This window comes from Lepidothrix coronata, unplaced genomic scaffold, assembly GCF_001604755.1.
Source record: "Lepidothrix coronata isolate B3197 unplaced genomic scaffold, Lepidothrix_coronata-1.0 Scaffold281, whole genome shotgun sequence".
NCBI classification, from domain to species: domain Eukaryota; kingdom Metazoa; phylum Chordata; class Aves; order Passeriformes; family Pipridae; genus Lepidothrix; species Lepidothrix coronata.
Genome location: NW_016690461.1, coordinates 345,797 through 368,977, shown reverse-complemented (window position 1 = coordinate 368,977; position 23,181 = coordinate 345,797). Strand labels below are relative to the sequence as shown.

Sequence of the window (23,181 nt, the reverse complement as noted above, 5' to 3'; positions counted from 1 at the left end):
TTTTTTCCCTTTTTTTTTTTTCCCGTTTCTTTCCCCGTTTTTTTCCCCCGTTCCGGCCGCCCCTTCCCCCCCCGCCCCCCTCCCTGCCCCCCGCCCCCCCTCCCCGTCCTGTCCCCCCTTCCGCCGCCCCGCCCGGGCGGCCCGCGCTGGCCCAGGCCCGGCCCGGCCCGGGGTGGCGGCGGCGGCCCCGCGGCGCTGGGCCCGGCCCGGCCCGGTAAGTGCGGCGGGGGCGGGGAGGGGTCGGAGCGGGGATGGGGGCGGCGGCGGCCGCGGGGACCCTCCCGCGGTGTCCCCGGGTGTCCCCCGCGGGGGCCGGAGCCGCTCCCGCCGCGCCGCGCCCGGAGGTGCTTCCCGGTGCTCGGGGCACGGGCTGGCCCGGGGCTGCCCCTCCCGGCGGGTGCGGGGTCCCGTTACTGCGCTGCCCCTCCCGGGGCCGCCCCTCCCGGGGGTCGCTCGGTGCGGGGTCCCCGGGCCGTGCGGGACTCGCGGCCCGGAGGAGTCTCGTCTCGAGCCCCTTCCCCCGGCGCGTTGGCGGAGCACGTGGAGCCGGGAGCTCCCGGGCAGTCCCGGGAGAGCCCCCCCCGGTCCCGGCTCGCTGGACGAGGAGCCACAGGTGGGAGAGGAGCCCGGGGCCCTCCCTGGGGACGGGAGGCGCCGTGCGGTTTTCTGGAGTCCTCACGGACAACGGCTTTGCTTTGAAACGCAAATAATTCCCGCTTCCTGGGCCTCCCAACGGGCGGGAAGGGGCTGGAGAGGGACTTGTGTGCGGGTTGGAGCCCGCTCAGGAGGGACACGTGGAAAGGTGGGTTTTGTTGCTTCTTTCTTGGTGTTCCCGGCCCTGGGACCATTGAAATCCTCCCGGGGCTTTTTTTGGGTACCTGTAGGAATGTGGGCTGAGGATGAGAGTTGCCTCTGACTCCTTGGCGGGAGGTGTCAGAGGTGAGTTGGTGTTAATTAAAGTGTTAATTAGAGTGTCCTCGGGTCTGTTTGAAACGGGCTGGTCGAGGTTGGTGCTTCTGAGCAGAATCCCTGCTGTTCATCCCTGAGCACTTTGACTTGTGACCCCTTGAGGAGTTTAAAATTCCCTCCTCTTGGATTTTTGGATGTGGTTTTTTTCGGTCACGCAGCAAAACCAGGTCCCAGAGTGGGGAACTCCACGTGGCTGCTCTCCCTGTGGGCTGAGGAGCTGGGATTCTGCTGATTCCCGAGGAGAAAGGGCAGCATCGCTCGGGCTCACAGGAACTGGGGGGAATTTTGTTGTTCCTCGTGGGTGCCACAGGTTGTCTGAGCTGGAAAAGGGGTTGGAGGGAATGCCAGAGCCCTGGAAGTGTCCAAGGGACACTTGGATGGGGCTTGGAGCAACCTGGGCTAGTGGGAGGTGTCCCTGCCCGTGGCAGGGGGTGGGACTGGATGGGCTTTAAGGTCCCTTCCCACCCAAACCATTCCATGAGTGGAGCTGAATTAAAGGGAAGGAAGTTGCTGTGGGAGAAGCTGCCTCGGAGCAGTGGAGAATATCCCTGTCCAATCCCTGCTTCCAGCTGTTCCCCAGGACCCCTGGTGCCGGCTGTGACACCGGATCCCTCGGCGGGATCGAGTTCCCCTTATGGCAGTGATGCCACTTGTGCTGCTAAATTTAAGGCTGTGTCAGCGCTGCTATTTTTAAACCCCATTTTTTTTTTGGGGGGAAAGCGCCTAAATCGCCCCTTTGAGGTGCCTAAACCACCTCTTTTCACCGAACGTCCCTCCCAGTCCCTCTCCCTGGGGGTCTCTCCGCTGTCACTTCACCTCACTGTCTCCTTTAACGTGAAATTAGAGCCAGATCAGTGCTTGTTATAATCAACTGCTTGTCTGTTGGTTGTTTTCAAGGCTGCCCCAGGGGGGACACGGCGGGATCTGTGTCCAAACTTTCCAAGCAGCTTTTGGAGCTCCTCTCCCTCCCCAGTCACTCACGTGCAGCAGGTTTTTGGTCACTCAGCAAGTTATTCCCGAGTAATTCTGAGCAGGAAACGGCCTCGAGCTGCAGCAGGGAAGGTTCAGGTTGGACGTCAGGAGGAATTTCTGCATGGAAGGGGTTGTGAAGCATTGGCAGGGAGGTTTGGAGTCCCCATCCCTGGAGGTGTCCCAGGAAGGCCTGGCCGTGGCACTCAGAGCTCTGGGCTGGGGGACAAGGTGGGCATCGGGCACAGGGGGGATCCATGGGCTGGGAGGGCTTTTCCCACCTCGAGGATTCTGGGATTCTGTGGAACAAGTGACAGAGCTGATGGTGCTTGACAACCTGACAGTGCCTGACAGCCCCTTCCATGAGAAAATTCCTCCTGGTGTCCAGCCTGACCCTCCCCTGGCACAGCTGGAGGCCGTTCCCTCTCCTCCTGTCCCTTGTTCCCTGGGAGCAGAGCCCGACCCCCCCCCAGCTCTCCCCTCCTGTCAGGGGGTTGCAGAGCCAGAAGGTCCCCCCTGAGCCTCCTCCTCTCCAGGCTGAGCCTCCCCAGCCCCTTCCCCAGCTCCGTTCCCAGCTCTGGACACGCTCCAGCCCCTCAGTGTCTCTCTTGCCCAGAACTGGGCACAGCCCTGGGGGGGTCTCAGCAGTGCCAGCACAGGGGGTCAGTCCCTGCCCCGGATTGCAGCCCAGCTGGGGGGTGAGTGTGGGCCCAGCAGGACAGGCTGGTGGCTCCCACTGCCCATCGGTGCCGGGATTCCCTGGATCTCGGGGTTCCTGGGAAGGCTGTTCNTTGTTCCCTGGGAGCAGAGCCCGACCCCCCCCGGCTCCCCCCTCCTGTCAGGGAGTTGCAGAGCCAGAAGGTCCCCCCTGAGCCTCCGAAAAGGAGCTCCCTCAGTTCTCCAGCCCCTTCCCCAGCTCCGTTCCCAGCTCTGGACACGCTCCAGCCCCTCAATGTCTCTCTTGCCCAGAACTGGGCACAGCCCTGGGGGGGTCTCAGCAGTGCCAGCACAGGGGGTCAGTCCCTGCCCCGGATTGCAGCCCAGCTGAGGGGTGAGTGTGGGCCCAGCAGGACAGGCTGGTGGCTCCCACTGCCCATCGGTGCCGGGATTCCCTGGATCTCGGGGTTCCTGGGAAGGCTGTTCCATCCCGGCTCGGGAGCCCAGGCTGGCTGTGTGTGCCGCAGGCTGAGTCACCGCTGCTTCCTGGAGGATTTCGGGGCTGATGGAGTGTGGGCAGGCCCAGCCCACTCACCAGAGCAGCTCCTTTGGGGTTGGGTTTTTTTAATGAAGTTTTAAAATTTTGCTCTTGCTTTGACATCGTTTTCTTTGGGAAATTAATTTTTCCCCGAGCTGAGTTTAGACACAGGATCTGCTTTATTTGGGGAGGTGTTATCCCGGATACTGGGGAGGTTCAGGTGGGAATTTCCATGAGGAAACGGGATCCTGGGCTGCTGCTTCCCCATGATCAGGAGCTTTGAGCCCGGTCCTGGTGGGATTTGACCCTGGAGTGGGGAAAGGGGGTGGGTGGCACGGAAAAGGAGGATCCAGAACATGGGGAATGCTGGGGTGTTGTGTCCTGCCTCCATGACTGAGCCTCAGAGCTGCTCTGTCCCCTTCACGTGGCTCTATCCCAAATTTTTGGGGTATCCCTTCCCCGGGTTGGCTTCGAGCAGGTGGGACCAAGATTGTTCCCTTCCCGTCGTTCCGTGGGATTCCTGGAAACAGCTGGATGGACATGACCCCCTCACATGCTCAGGGCATGATCCATCAGCACAGAGCTCCCCAGAACTGGGAACAGTCCTGGATTTCCCCCTGGGACGTGTCTGGGAGGGCTCAGCAGCCTGGGCAGGGTCTTGGCTGGGTTGGTGAGAACAACTCTGCCCTTTTACCGGGGAATTCCGGAATTCCAGGATGGTTTGGGTTGGGAGGGACCTTAAAGCTCACCTCATTCCCATCCCTGGGTATTCCCAGCTCGTGGATGGATTTCCTGTGCATTCTGGGTTGCAGGAGCCGGGTTTGCCACTAGTGGGAGCGTCGGGAGCTGCTCCTCCACCTGGGCACCAAGCAGGGGCTTTTTTGGGAGTTCGTGTCCTGTCAGTGCCCCCATGGCAGCTGCTGTCACATCTTCCATAGGTTTATTTTCATATTTGGGGGAAAGGCTCCAAAGTATTCATGGGAAGCTTCCATGTACGGATTTATTAGGTTCTGGTTACCTCTCTTTGGTGCTATTTTAGTCCTCCTCATAAAAATTCGCTCTGTGTTGTCTCGTTAGTGGCAGTTTCCCATCTCCCAGGTCCTCGGGGAGCTGGGCTCGTGGTTCAGGAGGAAGCAGGGAGAGATCTGTGTCTTTCTGGAGTTATTTTTGAGGCTGAGAGGAGGGGAGAACTCAGCCATCTGGCAAAGTGTTCCTGCAAACCCTGGAAAGCCCATTTTTCCCTCGGAGCATCCCGGTGGCAAACTGGGATGGAGGGGCTGTACCCGTGGCTGAGGGTAATTAATAATTAATAGGGAATGGGAAGTGGGTTTGGTGTCTGGGAGGAGGAACCCTTGGAGCTGACAGTGATCTTCCTGCACCCCTTCTGTGTCCTGATTCCCACCACGAAAATACAGGTGACACCTACACTGTTCAGACAGCTGAATATTCTAGGTTAGCACGAAGTTGGCTTGGTTTGGGGTATTTTTAGGATGCAGGGAGGGTGATGGAATCCTGAGACAACAGTTTCCCACTTGTTGCCTCACAGGGAGTGGTGTTTGTATGGTACAGTTATGTATTTTTAATATATATATTATATTTTATAGTATATTACTCTATATATACTATATATTTTATAATAATTTCTGTGGGGTTTATATATCATATATATGTTATGATATATTTATGTGTTTTGATATATTTTATATATTTTAGAGTATGTATTTTGATACTTAATATATCTTAAAGAGATATATCATATATAATATGATTTTTAAAATATATTAAATATCAGATATTTCTATATAATATATAATATTATTATAAAAATATATTAAATATATTTATTAGTATATTTATGTATATTATATATTTTATAATATATTTATATATTTTTATATACACTATTTATAGTATATTTATATATTTTTGATATACACTATTTTATAGTATATTTATATATTTTTGATATATCCTGTTTTATAGAATACTTGTATATTTTTTTGATAATCCTATTTTATAGAATACTTGTATATATTTGTGTATTACCTGTATTTAGTGGGACGTAAACGTTGGGACAGTTGTCCAGCAACTGGTGTTATGAATGAGGAGTGGCAGCAGCTGGATTTGGGATTTGGGACAGCACTTCCCATCCTTCCTCCAGCGCCGGGTCCTGCTTTTTGGGACTCTGCCTTGTTGCAGGGCTGGGATCCAGGATGGGATCCAGGCTGGGATCCAGGAGGGACAGCCCAGGCTGGGATCCAGGATGGGATCCAGGCTGGGATCCAGGATGGGATCCAGGCTGGGATCCAGGATGGGATCCAGGCTGGGATCCAGGAGAGACAGCCAGGGGTGCTGCTGCCAGGCTGGGATCCAGGCTGGGATCCAGGACAGGATCTAGGATGGGATCCAGGACAGGATCCAGGACAGGATCCAGGAGGGACAGCCCGGGACGGGATCCAGGATGGGATCCAGGCTGGGATCCAGGAGGGACAGCCCAGGATGGGATCCAGGACAGGATCCAGGACAGGATCCAGGCTGGGATCCAGGAGGGACAGCCCGGGGTGCTGCTGCCAGGATGGGATCCAGGATGGGATCCAGGACAGGATCTAGGATGGGATCCAGGAGGGACAGCCCAGGACGGGATCCGGGACAGGATCCAGGACAGGATCCAGGCTGGGATCCAGGCTGGGATCCAGGAGGGACAGCTCAGGATGCTGCTGCCAGGCTGGGATCCAGGCTGGGATCCAGGCTGGGATCCAGGCTGGGATCCAGGCTGGGATCCAGGCTGGGATCCAGGCTGGGATCCAGGAGGGACAGCCCAGGCTGGGATCCAGGAGGGACAGCCCGGGGTGCTGCTGCCACGACCCTGAGGACGGGGCTGAATTCCCAGATAAAAGGGGATGTGCAAACAGGGGCTGGGCCGGGCGTGGAGCCGATCCCGGGCTCCGGCCCCCCCATCCTTCCCTCCCGATCCCGGGCTCCGGCCCCCCCGTCCTTCCCTCCCGATCCCGAGCTCCGGCCCCCCGTCCTTCCCTCCCCTTCCCCCGTTCCTCCGGAGCGGCTCAGGCTCTATTTTTACCCGGGCCCTGCTCTGTATTGCGGCATTTCTCTTCCTGAATTATTTATCAGGGATCGGAGTGAATGGAGCGGCTCCGCCCGCCCGGCCCGTCCTGCCCACGTGTCTGCCTGGAGCCATTGACAGATTCGGTTCGTGGCACAGCCGCTCCCGGGGGCCGGGGGGGTCCCAGGCCGGGCCGGGACCACCCAAATCTCGGGCCAGTTGCTGCTCTCCAGGCTGGGCCAGGCGGGGAGGGGGTGGTTGCCATGACACCGCAGCCGAGCGGGGTTTGAATGGAAAGGCCCTTTTTTAAAACGGAAAATGGAATTAAATTTCCCTGTGCTGCCTGGAGACGGGGGCCAGCCCGGGAAGCGTCACCTCCGGGGGGAACTCGGGGTTGGAGACGGGGGGCACGGGGGGTTTGGGAAGGTCTCGGGCCTGTGGTGTCCGTCCCAGAGCGTTCCCTGAGTCCCTGCAGCACCTGATGTTGAGTCAGCCCAGGCAGCCACACTCCAGCTCTTCCCTGCAGTCCGTGTGCCCCTCGTGTCCTTGGAGCGTGGTTCTACCTGTGCACCCCCCCAGTCAACACCAGGAGTGGCTGCTGCTGGATGCAGGGGGCAGGGCAGCTCCATCCCAAAGAACGTCCGAGATCCAGCTGCTGGGGGATTTCCCTCTTCCTCCTCCCCACTGGCAGGAGCGAGACACGAGCCTGTCCCAGGCTCTGGTTTGGGTTTTTCCCCTTTTCCGAGGGGAGAGGGAGTTTCCTGCCCTGGGTGGGTACATGGATGCATGGAATTCCCTTGGCAAAGCTCTTCTCCCTTTCCAGCCACTGTCTGTCTCTGGGGGGCCCAGTCCTGGCTGCTGGTGGGGGCCTTGCACCAGTGCCACTCCACCAGTTTGGTGTCACAAGCCCTGACTTTTCTTCCCCTTCCAGTGGGATTTATCCACTTCTGGCTGTCCTGTCTCCTCATGGAAGCTGGGCTGGCAGGTAGAGCCTGGGCCATTCGTGTCTGCCAGGGAGGGAGGGAATGTCTTGCTGCTTTTCCCTTTGTTTTCTCGGGGATGTGGCTGTGTTGGGCTCTGGCAGCTTCCCTGTGATCCAGGAGCACTGACAGTACCTGGAGCTGCTGCATCCCTCCCGTCCCTGTTTTCCCTGACCCAGTTTCAGGGTGTGGATGTGATTCCAGAGCCGAGGGCTCTTGGATTGAGAGGCAGGGACCTGCTCCAGGGGGCTTTGTCCAGGCTGCTGGAGCTGACTCAGCCTTCCTCCTCCTCCTCCTCCTCCTCCTCCTCCTCCCACCCAGGATTTACTGTCTCCCATGGAAGGAGAGGGATGCAGCTCAGGAAATCCTCTCACACACGTGCTCCGTGGGGATGAAATGCTGCCAGCTCTCAGCGATGGACGGGGATTTTGGAAAGAGCTGGATGAGCCTGGAGGGGGCTGCACCTGTGCTGTCTGGGGCAGGCGCTCGTGTCCTGGGGCTGGAGATTCTCTCATTCCAAAATCTGCTGATCCACCTGCCCAAGTTCCAGGGGTCAGGTCTGCAGGCTCTGAGGGAGCTGCTTTTCCTTCTGCTTCCGAGCTCATGTTAAGGACTCACAGCGGGGTCTCGACAGAGGTTGCGAAGCCAATGGGATGTTTGGGATGTTCTTTGAAAACAGGGAGAGCAGCGTCCCACATTTTCCCACTGTCCAGCACTGATCCTGCAGGGCTCCAGCTCCATCCTGAGTGATCCTGAGGCCGCAGCCGACCACAGGTGCTCCTTGGCAGGACAAAGCCGTTGGCTTCCCTGGGCTAGGGGAGGTTTGAAGGCTCCGTGTGGGACAGGGATCCTCGGCCTGGGAATGCTTCCTCCATCCCTTTCTGTCACTCCTTCGCTTGCAGAGTAGCTCCCGGAGCTGCTTCAGGGCTCAGAACTCCAGGTCTGACGCTCCAGGGCTGGGAATCAGCCCAGCAGCTGGTGCTGAGGTGTTCCCCTGCTCCCTGGGCTGCCACAGGGAGTCACTCTGAGCACGCGGCGGCTCCGGCCCGGCCTCTGCTGAGCCATCGTGGAGCTGCTGCTGCTGCAGCCACAGGCACTGCTGCCCCGGGGGCTCCCCGGGCAGCACAGTGAGAGCCCGAGCTCAGCTGAAGCCCCTCATCCTCCTTGGCCTGAGTGAGAAAAAGAAATGATTGAAACCGTGAACGCAGTGACCCCTCAGAAAGGCGGTGGCAGCGGAGACAGGAGCGGAGCAGGGCTGGGACCTGCCTGGGGCAGGTGGGGGTGTTCTGTAGGGTGTTGTCTGTGCACATGAATCCTTCTGGAGGCTCTGATGCCTCCTGTGCTATCTGCCATCCCCTCTTTCATAGAAGCAGGGGATATCCTGGGCTGGGAGTGACCCACAGGGATCATCCAGTCCAACCCCTGGCCCTGCACAGACACCTCAACAATCCCACCCTGTCCCTGGGAGTGTTGTCCAAACGCTCCTGGAGCTCTGGCAGCCTTGGGGCCGTGCCCACTGCCCTGGGGAGCCTGGTCAGTGCCCAACCACCCTCTGGGGGAAGAACCTTTCCCTGAGATCCAGCCTGACCCTGCCCTGGCACAGCTCCAGCCCTTCCCTGGGTCCTGTCCCTGCTCACAGGGAGCAGAGGTCGGAGCTGCCCCTTGGGAGGAGCTGCAGCCCCCGAGGAGTCTCTTTCAGCCTCCTCCAGCTGAACAAACCCAGTGCCCTCAGCTGCTGCTCCAGACCCTTCCCCATCCCTGTGTCCCTGCTTTGGACCCTCTCCAACAGCTTTAGACGTTTTTTACCTCGTGGTGCCCAAAGTGCCCCCAGGACTGAGGTGAGGCCGCCCCAGCTCAGAGCAGAGTGGGACAATCCCCTGCCCTGCCCTGCCCAGGGATGCCCTCAGGACACAGAGACCCTTTGGGCTGCCAGGACACTCTGCTGACTCCCCTCCCACTCCCCATCCAGCAGGACCCCCCATCCCTTCCCATTCCGGGGCTGCCAGGGCCGGTGCTGCGTCTTTAACGCCGGCTCGGCGGCACGGAGGCAGCTCCATTGAAGATTTGAAGGAGAGCAGGAGGGGGTGTGGATGTGGATGTGGCCATTGGCAGAGCTGCGCTGCCATCCCTGGGAACAGCTGGGATCTGCCTGGCGGAGCCCCCGAGCTCTCGGAGCCGCCGCAGGGATCCGTCCGTCGGGGGCTCCCCGGGAGGGGTTTTTGTATCCCGGCAAAATTCCTCTTGAACCCGTCGTGGCCATGGAGTCTCGGCTGAACCCGGGGGACAGCTGACCTGCTCAGGGTGCAGAACCACCACGGTGAGTTTATTTTTAGAACCGGGCTTTCGTTATTTGGGGCTCGAGGAAGATCGATGGAGAGACTTTTCTTTCCCCCTTCCCGGTGCAAAATGCGGGCGAATATTTCGGGAGTGGGGACCTGACTGTTCCCCCTCCGGTTGGTGAGTGCCAGGATCTCTGCTGCTGGATGGGGTTAATTTAAAATGGAGCTGGACTAAGTGAATATGTGGCTCTGGGATCCGGGTCAGCACTTGGGAGCGGGAGAGGAGCTCTCCTCTTCCTCCTCTCCGGGGATGCACCTCCCGGAGAGAGGGAATCCCCGGCCGGCATCCTGTGCTCTGCCATGTCATTAAGGAGTTCCCCTGACAGCCTCATGGATTCTCCTTGTGCTCCCGGTGTCTGCAGCTCGTTCCTGGGCAGTCCCTTTTGTTTTGCAAAGACAGACTCTTCCCAGCTCTTCTGCTGGCTTTTATTTTAATGGATTTATTGGTTTGGAGCTGGCTAATTGATGGGGAATGTTGGCTCCTGAGCTGGCTGTGTGCCATGTGACGTTTAGGGCTGGCTTATGCAATTTGATGTTCTGTAGGACGGTGCTTGTGTTCACAGATACATTAAACCCATTCTTAAATTATTTTAAACCTCTCACTCAGTTGGGTTTAGCGGAATCAGGAGGTTGCTTTGACTTTTCCTCCTCCTCACACACATCCATCATCCAGTTTTGCCTAAAAACCAGGAAATGATGCTCCCTTCGTTCCAGATTTAGTGCTGGGAGCTGATTTTCCTGGGATGGAGGCAGGGTTACCCTGCTGCAGGATCTCAGGGTCTCCTCCCTGCTCCTCAGGCTCCCCCGTCGCGCTCAGTCCCAACTTTCACCACTGGCAGCCAACAGATAGAGCTGATTTTTGTTTTTTTTTTATTTCAAATCGTCATTTCCTCCTTTTTTCAATGTTCCAATCCATGGCTGGATCCCACCTGGAGAAGTGCCAGTCTCTGCTGTGTCCCCCTCAGGGACAGGGGGGTCTCTGTGCCCTCTGCCAGCGTGGGGACAGGCGGGAGCAGCAGCTGGAGAGCAGAAAGGGGGATACAGACACCAGCCCTGCCTTGTGCCTTCCTCCCATGGAGGTCTGCTGGGAGCTGGGGTGCTTTTGGGGTGATGAGTGAAGTCTGGGATGTGCTTTGGAGGCAGGTGGGCTCGGGAAGGTGAGGGAAGACCTCATTCCCTCATCCAGCTTTTTCGTGCCGGGGCTCCTGCCTGGCGCAGGCTCGGCACGGGAGCAGGTGCCAGCAAGAGAAGAGCTGTTTTCCATATTTTCCTGAGCCTGGTTGTCACCTGGTGCCTCCAACCTGATGAGGTATTTCCTTATGGATGGATTGCCACGGGAGGAATTGTGCTCGGGGCTCTCTGGAAGAACCGGGAGCGTGTCGGTGGGAGCCGTGCCAGGGAAGGGTTAACAGAAATCCCTGTTCCCTGCTGTCCTATTGCATCCTGACACTGTGCAAAGTAGGTGGATAATTCCTTGCTCGCTTTTCAGGAAACCCCTGTGGTGGACAGCCCTCATTAATTGTTGCTGGGAAACTGCTTTGACGTCACCGGAGCAGTTCCCTGGTCCTTGGATGGAGACAGGAATAGCTCGTGCTGGGGAAGGCAGGAGTGGTGTGAGATGGAGCAGGGAGCTCTGCCGGGGATCCTCATCCTGGATTTCTTCCCTTTCTCCCGTGGTTCTGCCCAGGGACCCTCAGGAACTGTCCCCAGGCCCTCAGTTAGGGGTGAGCAGGAGCCCTTCCTCCTCCAGGGCTTGTTCCGGGTGGTTCCTGTGACCCTTCACTTGTTAACTCTGTTGGTTTGGGGGTTTTTGGTGTTGGTTGTAGTTTATTTCCTCCCTCAGAGTTTGTAAAGAAGTGGTGGGAGGGTCCTTGCCTGGATCCCTGCAGCTCCCAAAAGTCAAAGGGAAGGAACCAGCATCGCTGTTTCCTTTCTTTTGACCATCAAACCAATGATGTCCCTTTTCCCACCCGAGGGGAGAGCAGGGCTGAGGTGGCCCCTGGTGCTGGGAGCTCCAGGCTCAAGGCAACCTGGAACTGAGACTGTTTAATCCTGCCTCCCTCAGAGAAGTGGTTCTTAGCACCATTTAACTCCTGGGATGTGTTTATACACCTTTTATTCACCTTTATATTGGGTTCCTGGGTATCCCATTTTGGCAGTCCTGGCACTGGTGGTGTCACACTCCTGGAATGCAGTGAGAGCAAGTTGACACCTCTCCTGAGTTTAGTCCTCACCTTGGTGGATGGAGGTAACAAAATATCCAAGTATTTTATTCCCCCTGAAATTGTCTGGTGCTTTTCTTTGTTCCCCCAGCAAAACCTCCTGATGCTCCACAGAATTTGCTCAGACTCTTGTCTCACCTGCATTCCCTGTCTCCTTGTTTATATATAAGCTTTTTCCCCCCCCTTTTTCACCTGGAGGCAAACCCTCCCATCTGCATCACAACTTCAGAATTTGATGTCATGTGGGGGTGGAGATTAAGACTTAAAGCCATGACTAAGCACTGGGGCTCCGTGAGGGCAAAGATGTCAGGCCTCCTGTTGGGAATTCTGCTGGGTTTTGTCGGAAGTGGAAAAGTAGTGAGGAATTAAAATCCTTCTCCAGCAATGGAGAGAGTTTGGGAGAGGTGGCTTTGAAGTTGGAGCTTATGGGTCCTGCTGGTTTTGGGGGTTCTCACCCTCTGACTGGGAGCTGCTTTCTCCAACAGGAGGGAAGGGAAGTGAGCTCCAAAGGCTCTTTACCTGTTGGAATTCCAGCCGAGCCTGCAGGTTTTCCCTGGGGTGCTGGGGCTGCTGCAGAGTTGTTTTGCCCGAGTGGAGCCCTGGAGGGAGCTGTTTCGGGAGCTGTTTCGGGAGCTGTTTCGGGAGCTGTTTCGGGAGCTGTTTCGGGAGCTTTGGTTGCCTTAACAAATCCTCCCATCCCCGCCTCCTGTCGCACGTGGCACAGCCGGGACTGTCCCGGCCGCTGCTCCCCGGCCGAGGAGGAGCCTCTGGGGTGATCCCCGGGCACGGAGGGAGCGGCAGAGCCCGAGGGTTCGTGCCTGGAGCGGCAGCCCCCTCCCCACCCCACCGCCCCCACTTTTCCCCCTGCAAACCCTTTCCCGCAGCCTCGGCCGCGCCGGGGGGGGGGAACCTGAGTCACCCCCGCCCTGTTGCTCCTGGCAACAGGGCCCGTTGCCATGGAGCTCGGCTTCCCATTGGCTGCCGGGCAGCCAATCAGCGAATTGCTTGCCAGAGCATCACTGGTACCCAGCGGGGCAGGGGGTGGGTGCTGCTGCCCCCAAAACCCGACCCCGGGACGGGGCAGCACTGGGGGGCTGGGAAAGTCCTGGAGAAGTTTGGGCTGGGAGGGACCATAAAGGCCACCCCGTCCAACCCCTGTCCTGGGGACACGGCCCTGTTCAATGTCCTTTGGAGGGAGTCTGGGAAAGCCAAAGCAGACCTGTTTGATATCCAAGGGGAATGGAGGGGAGGGAGTCAGGAATCTTGTCTTGGAAGCCAGGGGGGAAGGCTGTGGTGTGGACACTGTTCCTGTGGCCTTGGCTTGGGCAGGGGCTGGGAAAGTGAAGCCACTCACGCTTGGAACCATGGAATATCCTGAGTGGGAAGGGACACACAAGGATCATGGACTCCAACTCCTGGTGCTGCACAGACACCCCAGCGATCCCACCCTGTCCCTGAGGGCATTGTCCAAACCCTCCTGGAGCTCTGGCAGCCTTGGGGCTGTGCCCACTGCCCTGGGGAGCCTGGTCAGTGCCCAACCAGCCTCTGGGGGAAGAACCTTTCCCTGGGATCCAGCCTGACCCTGCCCTGGCACAGCTCCAGCCCTTTCTTGGTTCCTGTCCCTGCTCACAGGGAGCAGAGATTGGAGCTGCCCCTCGGGAGGAGCTGCAGACTGGGATGAACAAACCCAGTGCCCTCAGCCACTCCTCGTGTGGCCCCTCCAGACCCTTCCCCACCCCTGTGTCCTCCTTTGGATCCTCTCCAACAGCTTTAGATCCTTTCTTATATTGCAGCACCCGAAGCTGCCCCCGGGACTGGCGGTGAGGCCGCCCCAGAGCAGGGCAGGACAACCCCACCTTCAACCACCTGTTTCTTTATCCCTGAAAGGTGAGAGGCAGAGGCTGAGCCACCTCAGACCCTCCACCTGCACCTCAGAGCCTCCCTCCTGCCCCTCCTGAGCCGTGTGTAGGCAGCCTCTCCCAGCAGCCATATGTCTCCTTTGCACCCTCATTTAGCTCAGGAGCGGGTCTGTTCCCGGAGAAACAAGGCCAGCAATGGAGTTTATTTAGCAGGAGCTTCCTGCCTTTCCCAGATTTGCTGTCGGATCCATCCAGGCTGGGAATGTGGGACTTCTCTTGCTTTTATTCCCTGCCCAGCCGGGAGCTGCTGCTGCTGCATTCCCAGGGCTCGGCGGCTGCAAAGTGCGGGTGGGGAAAAGGCAGCAGAGGTGGAATTCCATGTTCCCCTTCTGGAGTGAAGAGGAGGATATGAATGTGTCCGGGCTCCCTGGCCCGTGGCCAGCGTTCCCAGTATGCCACTGCTGGCCCAGCTGCTTTGCCAGCCCTCAGCTCGACAGCACCTCACCCACCTTCTCCCTTCCACCCTCTCCCACCGTTGCTTCCTTCTCTTCCCTGACACAGATTTTTGTGGCTTCCCTGACGTCGCATCCGCGTCGTTTTTTTCCTCTCCCGAGGCCCAGCTCAATCCCACCCCCCCCTTCCCCGAGTCCTCTGAACTTCCCCACCCTCTGCAAGCCTCTGTCTGTCACCAGCTCGTGTTTGCCACCCCCTCCCACGGCCCACGGCTGCCCGAGGGAGCGGGGCTGATTCATTCATCCCGCAAGGAATCCTCTGGGAAGCAGCAGAGCCCAGATCTCCCCTGAGTTTTGTGTGCAGGGAGAGCTCCTGGAGGCTGCCTGGCGGGCACGGAAGCTGCAGCAGGAGGGGGCAGCTGATAAATGTCAGTTCCGTGGCTCTGAGTTGTCGTTTCTGGGAAAAATCTGATGATATTTCCCTGTGTGGTGCTGGAGTTCCTTTGCAGCAGGATGGGAGAAGATCCCGTTATCCTTCTTAAATTTGGCTGAGCTGTTTGGCTTGGGGGGAAAAGCTTGTTGGAGGGTGGGTGGTGCAAAGGGAATGAGCTGTACAAAACCTGCTCTTCTATTTGAGTGTCGCGTGTGCAGATCCGGTGCCACCTCCTCCTTCCCTTCCCCAAATCTGCTCCAGATCCTCCTGGGTTGTTTAGGCCCCCAGCCTGGGCACGAGGCTGGAGTTTCCTACACTCTGGAGTATTCTGGGGAGGGGAGAGGCAGAGTTCACCACCTTCACCCCCTGCATAATCCAGACTCCCACAAAGGAGGCACATCAGGCAAGTGCTCCCTTTTCCCTTCCTGACCCAATTCCTGCTGGAGCGCCGAGCACAGCGGGATTCCCTGGGGTGGGACTCCTCACCCTGCACAGCCAGCATCCCTGGGAACACCTCAGCCTGCTGGGATGAGGCCAGGCCCCTGCAGCTGGAGGATGGATGCTTTCCCTGCCCCCTCTTCCCATGAATTTCATGGGATATTTCCCACTCTCTGAGGTGCTGCTAAGCCTTGGCTTAAGTAACTTTTCCCTTTCCTGGTTTTCCCATCCCTGGCTCTGGACTGGCAGCAGTGAGGGAACAGCTCATGGGAAGCCTCGGGCAGGTGGTGGTGGGGTGAGGGAAGCTGAGGTGGCCGAGCTGCCTCCTTGTGTTGTGGGGGCTGGGATTTGGGGAAATAACCAGGTTTTTTGGTTGTTTGCCCTGGGGCAGAGCACAGCTCAGGTTCCTGGAATTTATTTCACCTGCTGGATGTTTGTTGGTTTAGGGCTGCCCTCGGTCTCTCTCTACACCAGTCACCTGCCTGGGGACCTCTCTCTGCCTCAGGGCCTTTGTCCAGCCCTGCTGGTGTCTCCAAAATCCTGGTGAGATCCACAGAGCTCCTGCCAGGTCCCCTCAAACGGGGGCTGCACCCAAGGGCTGAGTGGGGGGGCTTCAAACGAGCGCTTGGTTTGGGGTCTGCCCACAAGGCGGGTTCCAGGGAAGTTACAGCCTGGATGTGCAAGAGTTTGTGTCCAGGGAGGACCTCCCTCCACCCCCTGACTCCCTCCCTGTCGTGTCCTGTGCCCTCTCCCGCAGGTGCCCGGCGCTGCGTCAGAGGGCTCCGAAGATGTCCAACAGCAACACGGCACAGGAGTCCCTGGAAATTATGAAGGAATCGGAAAAAAAGGTGGTTGAGGAATCTGTGAACAAAACCAAATATGTATCCAGGTCACCAAGCAAGGAGGAGGCGGAGAAGGATGGGGGGGAGGAGGTCAACGTGCGCCAGGAGTCTCAGGTGAGTGTGGACGAGGAGAATTGGGCCCTTCCCTGCTGCTTCCTGTCCCTTCCCAAAGGGACACGAGGCTTTTCCACGGGGCCACCACACTGTGCAGCCTTCCCAGCCTGCTCCCTGCCTCTTTAGCTGGGTCTGCCCTGTGCAGGCTGGGATAATTGAAATATTCCCTGGGGACACTCGTGCTTCATCCCCCTGTCATGATCCACGGGATCAGAACCCCCTTTGTGTCCCGGGAATGGCAGAAAACTTCCAGGTTAAGCTTCCTGCCTTCCCTTCCCTTCCCTTTCTCCACAGAGGCGAACGTCGAGTCACGGACACGCCAGGAAAAGAGCCAAGGTAGGACCTGTCCTGACATCCTGATCTTCTTTGGGCTCTTCTGAGCTGAGCCCTGATCCCAGCCCTAGGATGCTGCTCCCAGGCCTTTCCTGTCTCCAGAAGCCACATGGAGCAGTTGATGGTTCAGGACAGGGATTTCCATGTGCTGGACAACATGGAAACGGGGGAAAGGCTGGAATTGCTCTGGCTGAAGATCAGAGAGTGCAGGAATTGAGGCAGGGAACTTCTCACTTGAAGTGTGGTTCAAAGGCTGAGGGAAGAAAACAACTGATTGCTCAGGGATTCCAAGCCATTGTGTGTCCCAGGATACCCCTGGATATTCTGTTGTTGACCAGTTTAATTGGGAATGGCTGCACGAGTGGCCTGGGAATGCCACCGCAGGAGCTCGGGTGTGTGTTGGCTGAGGTGTCTTAACCACCCTCTTTCTTTTCCTTCTCCAGTCTAATTCAAAGCTTAAACTGGTCAGGAGCTTGGCTGTGTGTGAAGAGTCCTCGGGCCCCTTCGTGGATGGGCTGCTGGAGTCCCAGGTAGGCCCAGAATGAGACAAATTTGGGAGTGTGGAAGCCCAGAACATCCACGTCTTGCTAGAACTGACGTTGTGTCCAGGGCCAGTGCCTCGGAGAGCCAGGAAATTCCCACAGGAGCTGGCTGGGAAGGAAGTGGCTGTGCCTGGGACCCCTGCTCGTGGGTGTGGAGGCACCTCAGAGCCTGCCCAGGGCTCCCTGGGAGGAGGGTGGGGAGGGACAGCTCTGTTTGCTCTCACAGAGAGTTTTCTTATGGATTCTTATGGATTGTCTGTGGTCTGAGACCTTCCCGTGGTGCTTCTCTCAGCCACCAGCATCTCCAGCCACAGCCAAGGCTCAGGGAGTGTCTGAGGGGCTCCAGCCTGCTTTGTTCTGTTCCAGGACATCATCCAGCTGCACGTGAGCTGCCCCTCGGACAAGGAGGAGGAAAAATCCACGAAAGATGGGGGGGAGAAAGAAGAAAAAGACAAGAACAAAGAAAAAACACCAAGGAAGATGCTCTCTCGAGGTCAGGTGCTGGTTTGAACTGGGGAGGTGTTGGTTTGGATGGGGCAGGTGCTGCTGGGACAGACTGGGAAATGTGGGAACATCATCCCTGTAAAGACACACAGACACAGCCCTTCCCTTCTTCCTCTTCCTCCTTCCCCCTTTCTCCTTTCCCCTTCCTTCTCCCTTCCCTTCTCCTTCCCTTCCCTCTGGGCTGTTGCAGTGCTTTGTTAATTTGTTCTGCTGCTGCTGCTGCTGTTGTTTCAGATTCCAGCCAGGAATACACAGACTCCACCGGAATAGATTTGCATGAATTCTTAGTAAATACACTGAAAAAAAACCCACGGTAGGTGCTGGGCAGTAAAACAGCTCCCTGAGGGGGGGATGGAGGGGATGACTCCCACTCCTGGGGGTGGGTTGTGTCCCTGTCCAGGGGTGTTCCCATATCCTGGGGGATTGCAGCACCTCCAGACAGCACCTGCAGGTGTGTTTGTGTTTTCCTTCTTGGAATTCCAAGAGCGTTACCAGTCCGGGGGCAGTGGAGAAATAAAAAGCATAGTGGTAATTTATCTCCTGTTTCATTCCAAACATGGAATTTTGTGTGATGGAGAGAGAGAGAAAGAAAAATGGCTTGTTTGGATGCAGTGGAGGAGTCTTGATTGTGTTAAACCCCGTTCTGTAAGTGATTGTCAAATACCAACCTGCAAAGGAGCTGCTGTGGCAATAATCCACAGAATCCAGGGAAAAGCTGGCATGGGAATAGCAAAGCTGGAGTCACCACCAGTGGAGCTTCCAGCAGAGCAGGGATTCAGGCTTTCCAAAGCCAAGCACTGTTAGCAAAACAACCTTAAGCTGAAAAAACCTGGTGATTAATTTAGGATGTCTGAAAAACGTGGAGTGTTTCAGCCCGTTCCCCTGGGGTGGGTGAAGCCAGGCCGGTGCTGTCACTTGGGCTGGGTGTTTGTGACTTTCTCTGCTGCAGGAGAGGGGCTGGGAGCAGGGAAAGCTGTTCCACTGCCCCTGAAGTGGCCTTTTCCTCTCCCTTGTCTCGCCAGGGATCGAATGATGCTGCTCAAATTGGAACAGGAGATCCTGGAGTTTATTAGTGATAACAAGTAAGTGAGTTCGTGCCGAGCAAAAAGGGGTTTGTGACTGTGGAGCTGAGGAATTTGGGCTCCCAGGGGGAGAAGGGAACATCCCCTGTTCTCTTGTACATCCTGATATGACACTGCTTGGAATTGTAACCCTCTCCCTGCCTCTTCCCAGCAATCAGTTCAAGAAGTTCCCTCAGATGACCTCGTACCACAGGATGCTGCTGCACAGGGTCGCTGCCTATTTTGGGATGGACCACAACGTGGATCAGACTGGGAAGGCTGTCATCATCAACAAGACCAGTAACACACGAATGTAAGGGGTTGGGAGCCTGCCCTTTCCCTTTGCCCTTGCCTTTGCCCTTTCCCTTTGCCCTTTCCCTTCTCCCTTCCCTTCCCCACAGCCCAGGGATGCTCCAGAGCAGGATGGGTTCCACACCACACTTTTTTGCCTCCTAAGAAGGGCAGGGCCCCTCTCAAGAAGAATCAGGTCATGGAATGAATAAATAGGGAAGATCCTTCCCTTCCAGCCCTCCCTGGCTCTCCACAGTTCCCAGAGAAGGGCAGGAGCTCTCCTTGCCATCAGCCAGAGCCGGAATTTCACACAACAAACATCTCTGCATGTTCTGGGCCCGTTTCTTCCCTCCTAACAAGGGCTGGTTTTCCTGCAGCCCCGAGCAGAGGTTCTCTGAGCACATCAAGGATGAGAAGAATGCAGAGTTCCCACAGAGGTTTATCCTGAAACGGGATGACACCAGCATGGATCGGGATGATAACCAGGTGAGGGGGGTCTGCATCCCTTGGGAAAGTCAGATGTGACCTGTCTAAGATGAGAACAACTCCCAGAATTCTCTTGGGTTTCCTCCAGTAACATTTAATAGGAGCTCCCACCCCACCCGAGCAGCAGCATCTCAATATGAAAACTTCCAAATACCATGGAAAGGGATAAAGAACTGTGGGGGTGCTTCTCCATACCCTGAAATCATCTGGGGGCTGGGCCAGGCTTTAAGGTGAAGCCTTTTGCCAAGGTTTCCTTGGAAATGCCCTGAGCTGAGTGTTGCCAAGTGTGTCTCCTCACCTTTCCTTTAAAAGACCTTAAAGATCATCCAGTCCCACCCCAGGCCACAGGCAGGGACACCTTCCACCAGCCCAGGGTGCTCCAAGCCCTGTCCAACCTGGCCTTGGGCACTTCCAGGGATGGGGCAGCCACAGCTTCTCTGGGCAACCTGTGCCAGGGCCTGCCCACCCTCCCAGGGAGGAATTTCTTCCCCAAATCCCACCCAGACCCAGTCCCATCAGCCCAGCTCTGTCCCGTGCTCTGGGACGTGTTCCTGAGTCTCAGTCGGGGTCAGGAGCTGTTTGCTGCAGTCAGTCCCAGTTTGTGGTTTCCCTGTGGTGCCACCCAGGGTTGCAGCTGCCCACGGAGCTCAGAACCCACGAGGGAGCAGGAATGTTGGCACGTGCTCCAAACAGTGGCCTTCAGCTTTCCTCCCTGGTGATATTCCAGACCTCTGGATCAGGCAGAGTTCAGGCAGGGTGGTTGTGCTTGAGGCAGGAGGTGGATGGATGTCCAGGAATGATCATCCCTGGATGCCTGTGGGATGCTCATCCCTGGACACAGGTGGGTGCAGAGGCAGAGGCTGGGTCACCGCTCCCAGGCACCACAATCCACCTCCTGCCCGACATTCCCAGCAGCTCCCCCTGCTCCTGCTGGCAACTGCTGACCCCTGAGCTGTGTTTGTCCCTTCAGATCAGACTCCCCTTGCAGGATGGGAGAAGGAGCAAATCCATAGAAGAGCGAGAGGAGGAGTATCAGCGGGTCAGGGAGCGGATCTTTGCACGGGAGGTAAGTTTGGATCCCTCACCTGCCAGGAACCTCCCGGAGCTTTGGGGCAGAAGGTGGCCTTGAGTGTGCCAAAGAGGTCAGATCTCACTGTTGCTTTTCCCACCGATTTCCCAGTGGTTTTGGGATCTGCCATTGAATTCCAGCTCCCAGCAAAGGTGTCTGAGATGTCGGGGTAGAGGAGCCACACCTGCACCCCCCAGTCTGCAGCTTCCCTAAAATTTCAGGGAGCAGCAGAGGTGACAGAGGAGGCAGTTCTGCTCCTTGCTGCCCCAAAGATTACAGGTTTATGCAGTGGCAGTTTTGGGATGACCAGAAAACCAGTTGCTGAACCCAAAAGGAGCAGCAGCTGCATCTCCCCAGTGCTGCAGCTTCCACCTCCTGACCCAGCAGTGCAGGGCTCTGCCTTTCCAGGAGGAATGTGGGCCCTTTCCAGGAGGAATGTGGGCCCTTTCCAGGAGAAATCTGCACCTTCCCTGGGCTCAGGGCCTGCTCACTCTCCAGCCAGGGGTGGTCAGGGATTTGTCTTACCTGCACAGGCCCAAAGTCCTGGCTTAGGGCAGGGGCTGTAGGACAGCACAGAGTGGGATGTCCTGACTCCTGCTCAGTGTCCTGGCCTGAGCCAGCTTTGCCTCTGCCTTCCAGAGGCAGGGATGACCAGCATGGGTCAGGCTGGGCTGGCCTTGAGCCCACTGCCTGGTTTTCCTGGCAATAAATGTCACATGGAGGAAGGTGCCACCAGAGCTGCCTCAGAGCAGTGGAGGAGGGAGCTGAGGACTCAGATTTGAGAGATCCTGGGTCGCAGGTGCCAGGGAAGGTTCCCAAGGGCCTGGATGGAGATCCACAGGGATGAGGAGGCTCAGCACCACACCTGAGCGACCTGTACCTGCTCACAACACACCCCGTGTCCCAGCCCCACCCTTTGAAACCACCTGGGGTCGTTCTTTCAGAGCCACTAAGTCTCTTTTTTCTTTCCTTCCCTTCCCACCTCCGTGGTCGCGCTCCCAGTCTGGCCAGAACGGATTCCTCACGGACAGCAGGTGAGTGCTGCCCAGCACCCCGGGGGTGTCCCCAGAGCCCTGAGTGCTGCCCAGCACCCCGGGGGTGTCCCCAGAGCCCTGCACGGCTCTGAGATGATGCTTTTCTCTGGTGTTGACTGGCAGGCTCTCCACGGAAGGCTTTGCTTGTAGCTCTCCCACACAGAGGCAGATTTTTAGGGATCTCTCTGTGGTTTATTTTGCCCCCTGTCCTGCTGGAGCAGCCCCCCCATCAGTGGATGCCCGTGGAGTTACTGAAGGTGTTTTCTTTGCAACATCAGTTTTGAGTCCTTGTTTGGCTGGTTCATCAATTAAAAAGGAGGGTGGGAATGGCAGGGAGGAATTCCAGCAGTTTTCAAACCATTCCACCTCTTGTTTCCCAAAAGGATAGGAAATCCCTGCCCTTACAGTGCCAGGATCAGCATCAGGATCAGGCAGGGCTGTCCCTAATCCTGGATTATCAAGGCTGGGTGACTTAATGGTGGCAGTGAAGTGGCTCAGGCTCCATCTCAGCCAGAGGAGCTGCTGAGGGCACTGGGAACACGTTTGAGCAGCGTGTTCTTAGGAAGCAGTTTTCCCATGGATGAAAGGGCTGGAGTCAGGCTGGTGAGTCACCTGGCACAGACCCCGCTGCCAGAGGCTGCTGAGGGCTGAGGATAAAGGATGGGATGAAAAGGGAGAGTCTCATCCCTGCTGTGCTCTGCCTTCCCAGGCAAAGCTCTGGACACGAGGCAGCTCAGTGTGGGACAGGACAGGAGGATCTGACGGGTCAGGAGCAGCTTTGTCCCTCTCCTCGGGCTGTCACCTGCCTGAGGCTGTCCTGGAAAATCCAGTGTCCTCAGCACAGTCACAGGGGCTGTGTCCTGGAGTCTGCCCGTGGCAGGGGTGTGCAGGGCAGGGGGGGCAGTTCTCAGTCCATGGGGTTGGAGTAAAACTCACCCAGAATGTGGCAAAAGCCCCGTTGCTGATGTGGCTGCAGCTCTGGGAGCTGAGCTCAGCCAGGGCTGTGCCAGGGGCTTCCCTGCCAGTGGTGCCCAGGCCCTGAAGAGCTCAGAGAACCTGCCTTTGGGGTTCCTCTGGATGGGAGAGGGAGGATTCGTGGGCCTCAGGACCATTTCGAGCTCTTTAGGGATATAACCACTGCACTGCTCTTCCAAGAGATGGATTTTTGGCTCTCACATGCTCCCAACAGCCCAGGACATCACCTCAGGAGTTCCAGGCCTCTCTTTTCCCCTCCACAACTGTGTGGAGCTGCTGGTGGGCTCAGCAGCTCTTCCAGTGTGGCATTCCCCTGGGAAAGCCCAGGAAGCCATTCCTGGGACAGACCAGGCTCACTGCTTGGGATATTGTTGTGCTGATATTCCCTGAAGTCCTGCTGTGGCCAGACCTGGCCTGGGCTGAGGGAGGGTGATCAGTGGGGGTACAGCTCTGGGTGCAGCAATATTCCAGTGTCACAGAATCCTGGAATGGTTTGGGTAGAAGAGACCTTAAAACTCATCCTGTTCCACCCCCTGCCATGGGCAGGGACACCTTCCACTAGCCCAGGTTACTCCAAGCCCTGTCCAACCTGGCCCTGGACACTTCCAAGGATGGCACAGCCACAGCTCTGTGCAAACTGTGCCAGCTGGGCAGAAATCCTCCCAAGGGCTGGGGTGGGAAGTGGTCTCTAAGATCTCCATTTGCCTTGTCTCCAGGCCTTTAAAAGCTCCCTGAACTGAGACAGGGAGGGCTTTAGCACAGAATCCTGCTCTGATCCTGCTGGGCCCCTTCCATGGCTGTATCTGGCTGGAGAAGGGGCCAGGAGCCAGGGGAGACCCACAGCCCCAGGGGAGACCCACAGCCCCAGGGGAGACCCACAGCCCCAGGGGGCACCCACAGCCCCAGGGGGCACCCACAGCCCCAGGGGTGACCCACAGCCCCAGGGGGCACCCACAGCCCCAGGGGGCACCCACAGCCCCAGGGGTGACCCACAGCCCCAGGGGGCACCCACA

General features: G+C 57.4%; 1 protein-coding gene across 8 annotated transcripts in view; it reads left to right on the top strand.

Annotated features, from left to right (window-relative positions):
* Nucleotides 1-201: 201 nt before the first annotated feature.
* The window catches only part of R3HDM2 (R3H domain containing 2), a 34,054-nt gene continuing 11,074 nt past the window's right edge, over nt 202-23,181 (top strand). For 3 of the 8 annotated variants that reach the window (XR_001878319.1, XM_017836677.1, XM_017836675.1), the window contains exons 1-11: nt 14,382-15,460; nt 15,675-15,873; nt 16,168-16,209; nt 16,650-16,736; nt 17,115-17,241; nt 17,487-17,565; nt 18,275-18,334; nt 18,486-18,626; nt 18,982-19,090; nt 20,061-20,156; nt 21,162-21,193. Coding sequence is in view for 7 of the 8 variants with exons in the window: in XM_017836677.1 (XP_017692166.1) it covers nt 15,039-15,460; nt 15,675-15,873; nt 16,168-16,209; nt 16,650-16,736; nt 17,115-17,241; nt 17,487-17,565; nt 18,275-18,334; nt 18,486-18,626; nt 18,982-19,090; nt 20,061-20,156; nt 21,162-21,193 (1,394 nt within the window). In the remaining variant the exon portion in view is untranslated. Of the gene's footprint in view, nt 215-703; nt 803-9,020; nt 9,492-14,379; nt 15,461-15,674; nt 15,874-16,167; nt 16,210-16,649; nt 16,737-17,114; nt 17,242-17,486; nt 17,566-18,274; nt 18,335-18,485; nt 18,627-18,981; nt 19,091-20,060; nt 20,157-21,161; nt 21,194-23,181 lie in introns of those variants that run through there. The other 5 variants (XM_017836681.1, XM_017836682.1, XM_017836680.1 and 2 more) reach the window with 5 other exon arrangements.